The following is a 9,241-nucleotide window of genomic DNA, read 5'->3' as shown; positions in this document are numbered from 1 at the left end:
CAAGGAACAAAGCCCTACTCTGCTCAACCTCACCCAACCATCTTCCTATCTACCTGTGACACCACTTTCAAGGAACTATGTACCTGCACTCCTAGATCCTGCAGCTCGACAACACTCTCCAAACCCCTACCATACACTGTGTAGGTCCTGCCCGTTAAGACTTCTCAAAATGTAACACCTCGCATTCCCCAATATTAAATTCCATCACCCATTCTTCAGTCCACCTGCTCAACCAATCTAAATTGTGCTGCAAAATTTGACAACCATCTACAGTACCACCACTTTAGTGTTATCTCCAAACTTGGTAATCATGCCATGTACATTCTCATCCAAAGCATTGATATAGATGACAAACAGCAATGCCGCCAGTCCAAAAAACAACCTTCCACCATCACCCTCTGTTTCCTTACATGAAGCCAATTTTCAACCCATTCAGTGATCTCTCCGTGGATCCCATGCACTCTAACCTTCCAGAGCAGCCTACCATGGATAACTGTCAAATGCCTTGCTGAAATCCATATATACGTCTATAGCTCTACCCTCATCAACCTTTTTGTTCATATCTTCAAAAAACTAAATCAGATTCATGAGACACGACCTCCAATGTACAAAACGATGCTAGCGCTAATCAGCCTTTGTCCATCTGAATGCATGTATATCTTATGCAGGAGTTTCAGGATTCAGACTGTGGGTAACTGCAGTACATTTTGAACACCACCCTGATACACAAGGACTGGGATGATTGACCTACAATGATCACAACCATCTTTCCTCCATATAAGAACAGCTACATCACTTGGCCTGGTTTCCTCTTGATGCCCATTTGATGTAACAAATACTGCTCAGTCATTCTTACTTTATAATCCAGTCACTAGCATCTTACGATCCATTTATTTAGTCCACATTTGGACCAAGATGAAGTCTGGCATTATGTTGTACTGGGAAACCACAACAGAGCTGAGTAGAGCAGATTATTGATGAGGAAATGCTATTTAACCGCAATTGTGGAGAAAACTTATCATTTTGCTGATGAGTGAGAAGATTGATTGCATGGTAATTTAGAAGATTTATGAATCCTTTTCTTATCGTGAGTAGGCATTTCACCACTTTTTCAGAAAGACACCAGTATTGTAGCATCACCGGAAAAGTTTGCCTCCCAGACAAAGGACTTTAGAGATCTTGGAAACAAACCCATCAGCCCGCCGCGTCTGGTTCAACCCGCAATCACCTAGTCATATATGCCAATGTTTTCTTGGCTGTAATTTCTTCCCCAACAGTTCAACAAATTTTTAACGTAAAAACTGCCATCATCAATTTGTTCGGCCAAACAGCTCAACCAATATCCCAGAAAGACAATGACATCTGATATCAATGACTATATGTCAACCTTGGAATGCTATGATCTTGAATTGCAGAGAAAATAATATCATTCGGTGTGTGCTTGCTTCTGGCAGGTATTGTGTCTTCTGTTAATGTGTTGTAAAGTAGTGGCTGGTGTTGATGGCATGGGAGTAAATAAATCAGTGTTAAGTCGATTTAACAAACACACACAGAGGAGAAACTAGTGCAATTTAATGTTAGATAGACACAAAATGCTGGAGTAACTCAGTGGGATAGGCAGCATCTCTGGAGAGAGGGAATTGGTGACGTTTTGGGTCAAGAACCTTCTTCAGCCTAAAGAACTCAGATGCTGGAGCAACTCAGCTGGACAGCCAGCATCTCTGAAGAGAAGAAATGGGTGACGTTTCGGGTCTTCAGTCTGAAAAAGGGTCTCGACCCGAAAAGTCACCCATTCCTTCTCTCCAGACATGCTGCCTGACTGCTTAGTTACTTCAGCATTTTGTGTTTATCTTCGATTTAAACCAGCATCTGCAGTTCTTTCCTACACGTAATTTAATGTTAGCTTTGTTTCAGTATCTGTTGATGTCAGGCTTTCACTGCTAAATAATTTTTAAAGTACGATAGGGAAACAAGTCTTACAAAGATCATTTAATTACAAACTGTATTTTTCCAATACTGTACATTTCCATCACAGATAGAGCCTTAAAAATGGCATCCTTAGCCCAAATACATTATGAAAAAATCACTACCTACATTTCCCGACATCATTGCAATTGCCATCTTACAAATAATGATAATTTGTCATCACAGTTCACACAATCAACTCATTCAATTACTAAAACAGGATACATGGATCTATAAAGAAACAAAATTGCAGGCCAATATTATTTTACAGACTGTCGTCATTTCCGATTACATATGCGGAAACATATGCAAACTTCATTTGACACTGAACTGTACACATTTGCATTTTTTCTGTTAAAATACATATATACACTTGTGATACAGCCTCTAGATTTTAAACCATGGTTTTCATAGTGGTCAAGACCTCCAATGTTCATGAAACACAAACACAAAAGTACATCCGCTATTTAATTGTGAACATTATTTTATATTAAGAAAATAAAATGGCTGCAGACATTTTTCTTCTTGTGGCTCAAATTTTGTAAAAAATGGAATGCTAAATGCATATGAACACCTAATTTGTGCCACTGAAATCCACACCACCATATATAAAATAACATACTATTTATTGATAAATAATATGATTGAAATTAGGAAAAAAACTTTCATTTTATCCAGTGTACTGCAGACTCTACACTACATCTGTGCAGTGATTCTTTCTCATACTCAAAGCAAATTGTTACGTATATTTTAAGCAGCAAATCACACTGCAGGAAAAAAAATTGCATCCTGTTTCCACTGTGCTATCCCAACAGGTGGATTGAGAAATTCTTCATAGTCCTTATTGTCAACACATCTCTTCATTCTTTTTAAATTAAGAGTGACATTATGTCAATTCAAAGTTCAACCTTCATCAGTCCCATGTCAATAGGTATCTCATAATCTGCTTGTTAATGCCATGATACCGGCATCATACATCTAAAAAGGATTTACTTTGTTTTGGAAGTTTCTCTTTTCTTCTCTCCAAGCTCTTCATGATCTCAGATACAATGCAAACCGAGGAAGTTAGCCCCACCAGGAAAAGGAGATCTAAAATAAAAATAAGATAAAATGTGGTAGCAAGTCGTGAAATTATGACAATATCAGTAGCAAGGCCAAGTGATGAAATGCTTACTAGATTATGAAGTGTTTCACCTTGCATTTTTATAAGAAATCGGTGAAAAATCAACAAACATTACAATAAATCTAATATACTACAATCCCCTATGTCTGATTGGAAAGCGTACACTTGAGAAAAGAATGGGGGTCTTTCAAAGGGATGGTATATTGATTGTAACTTGACCATCCCTTATTGTACTAGGGACTTTGGCTGCAAAAATGCTTGGCAGGGAAGATTTAGACGAGATAGACAATAGATAATAGACAATAGGTGCAGAGTAGGCCATTCGGCCCTTCGAGCCAGCACCGCCATTCAATGTGATCATCCCCAATCAGTACCCCGTTCCTGCCTTCCCCCCATATCCCCTGACTCCGCTATTTTTAAGCGCCCTATCTAGCTCTCTCTTGAAAGCATCCAGAGAACCTGCCTCCATTGCCCTCAGAGGCAGAGAATTCCAGACTCACCACTCTCTGTGAGCAAAAGTGTTTCCTCGTCTCCGTTCTAAATGGCTTACTCCTTATTCTTAAACTGTGGCCCATGGTTCTGGACTCCACCAACATCGGGAACTTGTTTCCTGCCTCTAGCGTGTCCAAGCCCTTAACAATCTTATATGTTTCAATAAGATGCCCTCTCATCCTTCTAAACTCCAGAGTGTACAAGCCCAGCTGCTCCATTCTCTCAGCAAATGACAGTCCCGCCATACCGGGAAATAACCTTGATATAACGGAGTTTTCTTTTTAATCATGATTTTTATTAAATTAATATAAGAATCGCTTCCCTGGAGCAGAAGGTTTAGTAACCAGAGGGCAAAAAAAATTAAGATGACATCAGAAAATCTTTCTTAAACACAGCATGCTGATATGATCTGGAAAACACTTAGTGGTATGGTTTTAGAAGTAAACTCAAAAGAATTCAAACAATTTAAGAAACGTGGGTTTTACAAAGCCAGGAACAAAGTACATGGACAAGGCTAGGAGCCATAACCACAAGTAAAAAAATTGCAAAATGAGACTAACAAAAGAGGGCTCCGCTGAGCCATAGCTCCAGGAATGGCTGTTTACCACATTGTTCCAGTTTAAAACTGCATTGCTGGAGAATCGAAGGTTACACTACAAAAGCAAAACTCAGCGGGTGCAGCAGATGGAGCTCCGACGAGGGTTACACGAAACGTTGCCTATTTCCTTCGCTCCATAGATGCTGCTGCACCCGCTGTTTAACTTTTTTGTGTACACAGAATATACTAACGATTGATTGAAGTATATCATATTTTACACATCTTAACAGTGCAGATAGAAAGGACATTTCATTTGTTAAGAACCCACAGAGATTTGAAATAATTAATAGAAGAAACAGTGGGAAGTTGAGATGAAAATCTTTCACAGAAGATGAGAGTCCAAGGCTGGTTTGTAATGTATGCAGCCTTCATCATATCTTGAAATCAATAAACATATATTAAGTGGCATTAGCACTAATCAATCTTACAAATCACATGGTGACATGTAAATTACTTTGGCAGTTAGTGGAGCAAGATTTCAAAATATCAAATAAAAACAAACTTGGATGATAATAAATCCTATCCAGCCTGCCAAAAGTCAAACTGCCAATACATAAAAACAAACTCCCTGATATAAGAAGTACATCCAAAAGCAGAAATGAAGACTCACCTAGTACACTGAGGCTTTCCGTCTGGAAAACCCTCTGTAGCGGTGGGAAGTAAATTACCAGCAACTGTCCCATGATGGACCCAAGAACAGCATAACAGAACATTAGATTACTGCATAACCCAATCTCAAAGACCGATTTTGTCTGCGGATGGGGAAGTGACAAGAAAATGCAATCAGAGCATGAACACAATTCATTCTTTGAATTAACTATGCAGTAATTTTACTCAGTACTCTTGGTATAACTATAATATTTATTGATAACTTTACATATTAACAAACCACAGGAATATTTCGATTCTGTTGGAAGCACAGATGTGGGCAAATTTACTAAAGCTTTAAATAAGTGGGATTTTGGCTCTATATTTCTCCAGGCTGAATTAGACATACTTTATTCATTCCACAAATGTACCAGACACAGAGTCTAACCAGCCTGCCTTGGCAATCAATGGTATTACTACCACCAAGTTCAGCCAACATTAAAGTCCTGGTGGAGTATGGAACATGCCCACCTCATGGTTGCCTGCCAAGATGCATGCAATATAAGTAGAACACAATTTCTTTATTGCAGTTGGATCTAAAATGTGGAACTGGCTTTGAAGCCTTGTTAAAGGATCTGCACCAGAACTGGAGTGTTTCAACATAAGGAATCATCCCCACCTTCATGAGCAATTAGGTGTGGGTAATTAATGCTGGCCAGCAGTGCCCATATCCAAAATCAAGATCATTGCTTAAGCTAACGTAGTTACGCAAATGCAAAGAAAAATACTCCTTTTTTTGCCCAAGAATCTGAAACACAAAAATACACCTTGATCTCAATGTTTTAATACTCTACCTGCGACCTGGAACTCCATGCATTGAACATGTCAAAGAAAACAAAGCAGGTGAAGGTCATTGTTGTGTCTCGAGGTGTTATTACATTATCCTGTAACTGAGAAATAGATAAAATATTCAGAACTCAGCACAAGCACACCATTTGATACTCAATTCAAATTAAAATCTTTAAAGCGACAACTGGCATAATAAATTGAACCAACAGATAAATTGTTGTGTAACTTAAGGCCCTGTCCCACTTACGTGTCCTTGGCAAGCAAATTACGCGACCTCATCGTTGCGATGAGGAGCAAATGCATCGTGTGGCCGGTCCCACTGAGAAGCGCGGAGGGGTATGGAGTTGTGCGCGGTATCGCCCGCCACTCCGAAATTTTGTAGCGAACAAAATCTTCGTGCGCCACCAGCCTGTCGTGTAACTGACGGCCAAAGTGGGACAGGCCGAAGACCCTGGCGCGATGCAACGTCTCACCTCCAACAGCAGCAGAATCAGGCAAACGATCAGGCAAACAAGCTCAGCCTGGGGCTCACGGCCGTTCCGGTCCGGATCCGCCCCCACTCCTACTCCCAGAGCGGGGCCAAGAAAATTGAAGATAGACACAAAATGCAAGATAAACACAAAACCGACAAAACCGAGAAGGAATGGATGACGTTTCGGGTCAAGACCCTTATTTCAGACTGAAGAAGAGTCTCGACCCGAAACATCACCCATTGCTTCTCTCCAGAGATACTGCCGGTCCCGCTGAGTTACTCCTGCATTTTGTGTCCATCTTCAAATGACGTCACGCGCTCCAGACGGCTGTCGTGCACGACCTTCGCGGGACCTTCGTGCCTCAACTTGACCACGAGGTCGCGTAATTAACGTGCCAAGGACATGTAAGTGGGACAGGGCCTTTAAAATACTGTGTTTTTAAAAATAAGATAATTATTGCAAGTTAGCTTTAATGGAGAAAACTAACCAGTCTGCCCATGAAGAGCAAAGATGGTTTAATCTGCTAGAAATCACTGAAGTTGGTAAGGAGTTACTTACTTCTCTCCAGAAAACAAAGAGTGTCCCAGAGACAATAGTCAGCGATGAAACTAGAATTTTGACAATCAGGCTTCTGGTCAGAATGCTGTCTGTTACATTTCTTGGCGGCTGTCTGATGACATCTTTATCGACAGGTTCTACTCCCAGGCTAACCACCGAGATCAAAAGAAAAATAATTCAGAATGTTACTGTAACAAGTTGGCAATTTGCGAGAGAAGAGTTTAGAAAGCACACTAGAATAACATCCAACTCTTTAAGACGTAAAAGGTACACAGTTGCAAATTGTTTACATGTATTGTATGTAGTGAAACTGATGAGAACATCTGTATGAACTTTTTGATTATCTATTATAAAGTCTTCAAAATTTGGTAATATTGACAATGTGCGTGTTATTTAAAAAAAACATCAAATCAACTAGATGCTTCCTGCTGTTTTCATATTTAAGACTAACTTTTACAATCTTTTTTACATCCATTTTAGTAAAAGCAATAAATTCTGGAAACACTCAGCAGATCTCTGGACAGAGAAATTGAGTTGAGATTTCAGGTCAATCGCCCATGAGCAGAACTGGGGAAAACAGGCGTAAAAATTAAGAGGGGCGTAGATAGAGTGGTTGGAGAATTTTGATTCCTATCATGGAAACATCGAAAACCAAAGGGCATAGGCATATGGTGAGGACTGAAGGGTTTAGAGGAAGAGTCACTCCAGCTTTTTGTGTCAACCAAGTGCTGATAAATGGGATTAACATTGTTGACAACTTGATGGGTTGGCACAGATGTGGTAGGCCCTGATTCATGCTGTACAACTACAAAAAACAGTTTTAAGTTGCACAGATGAGGGAAGCGATGGATAGGTCAAAAGGAACCATGATAAGAGAAGGCCAGGGTTGCTAGGAGGATAAGCTGTAGAGAAAGTCATCTATGTTGATACGTTGATAGGAGCAATTACACATAAACAGGGTGAACAAAGGAACAGGAAAGCTATGAAATGAGGGTGCTTAGAGAGCGAGAACACCAAAAGGAGAATGTTTAGTTTAGTTGATTATTATCATGTGTATCTAAGTACAGCAAAAAGCTTTTTTGTTGCACGCTATCCAGTTAGCAAAAATACTATACATGAGGTCCAAAGTGTATAGATACAGGATAATGGAAATAACCTTTAGCTCATGATAAAGTCCAGTAAAGTCTAATTAAAGATAGTTCAAAGGTCTCCAATGAGGTAGAAGGATCAGGACTTATAGTATGGGTCAGTTCTCTGATAACAGCTGGGAAGAATTTGTCCCTGAATCTGTAGGTATGCTTTTTCAATCTTCTGTGCCTCTTGCCTGATGGGAGAACGGAGAAGATGGAGAGACCATGGCGAGGTTGGCCCTGGATTATTCAAGGGGCATTGCCGAGGCAGCGAAGTGTCAATGGAAAGGAGGTTGGTTTGCATGATTGTCTGGGCTACATCTATTTATTGCGGCCTTGGATGGAGCCGTTCCCAAACCATGCCATGATGCAATCCCATAAAATGCTTTCTACTGCACATCTGTAGATGTTGGTGAGGGTTGTTTGGGATGTGCCAAACTTCTTACTGTTTCTAAGGAAGCTGTAGTAAATGTCTGGTACATTACGGTGTGCTAAAGGAGAATAAAACTGAATATTATAGAGGGATGACGTAGAACAAAACTGGCCAATTTTGAAGCATAGAAAGCTAATAAGCTGAAGATGTAGAACACATGATCAATATATATTGGCATGACAGAAGGAGCATTTCCTCTAATTTAGGCAATGTTATAACTGCAGGAAGATACAGGTAGGTCAGATTGAGAGCAGGTGGAGGTGACCACTGAGCAATGGACAAATCTGTGTTTAGCTTTCTCCACTGGAAACAAGAGTGCATAATCAGTGTTACATGATTATGTTAGCATGAAAGAGGTGCAAGTGAATTCTTGCTCCATCTCAAAGGACTGAAAGGACTAGGGGTACTGATAGGGGATGATTAGCCATGATCACATTGAATGGCGGTGCTGGCTAGAAGGGCCGAATGGCCTACTCCTGCACCTATTGTCTGTTGACTATACGAGTTCCTGGATAAAGGTAAGAAGAAAGATGACATGGCATGGAATCCTGATTTGCATGGAAAATTGTTGCATTATTTCTAGGATGGAAGCTGACCAGAGAATCATAAAGGGAATGGTCATCTCATAATGCTGCAAGCAGAACAGAGAGGAAGGTGCATCTGATAGTGGAATCCAGGTCCAAAGTGTATATATACAGGATAATGGAATGTAGAATAGTGAAGAATGATTAATTGAATATGCAAGTATAATCATCAGAGCAAATGCAACTTGGAGTAACTGGAAGAACGGAATGTGAAAGAATAGGTGAATTTGCATAAAATAATTAAAGTAATGAAAACACAGAAAGTGCTGGAGTAACTCAGCATCCTTGGAGGACATGGATAGGTGACATTTCGGGTCGGGATCCTTCTTTAGGCCGATTGGAGAAGGGAGTAGAAAGCTGGAAAAGAGGTGGGGATGGGTCAAAGCTGGACGCAGTAGGTGGGTGGATACAGGTGAGGGAGGTTTGATTGGCAGATCTGTGGACAAAG

General features: G+C 40.2%; 1 protein-coding gene across 2 annotated transcripts in view; it reads right to left on the bottom strand.

Annotated features, from left to right (window-relative positions):
- Positions 1-1,976: 1,976 nt before the first annotated feature.
- atp2c1 (ATPase secretory pathway Ca2+ transporting 1) overlaps positions 1,977-9,241 on the bottom strand; it is a 113,552-nt gene continuing 106,287 nt past the window's right edge. For both annotated transcript variants that reach the window (XM_055658547.1, XM_055658555.1), the window contains exons 24-27: positions 6,647-6,794; positions 5,621-5,716; positions 4,789-4,930; positions 1,977-3,054 (exon numbers count right to left, since the gene is read on the bottom strand). In XM_055658547.1, the coding sequence (XP_055514522.1) occupies positions 2,936-3,054; positions 4,789-4,930; positions 5,621-5,716; positions 6,647-6,794 (505 nt within the window). In that variant the 3' untranslated portion in view covers positions 1,977-2,935. The remainder of the gene's footprint in view (positions 3,055-4,788; positions 4,931-5,620; positions 5,717-6,646; positions 6,795-9,241) is intronic.

This window comes from Leucoraja erinacea, chromosome 2, assembly GCF_028641065.1.
Source record: "Leucoraja erinacea ecotype New England chromosome 2, Leri_hhj_1, whole genome shotgun sequence".
Classification (NCBI taxonomy): Eukaryota; Metazoa; Chordata; class Chondrichthyes; order Rajiformes; family Rajidae; genus Leucoraja; species Leucoraja erinaceus.
Note: the sequence above shows the minus strand (reverse complement) of the source record. Positions and strands in the feature narration are given on the sequence as shown.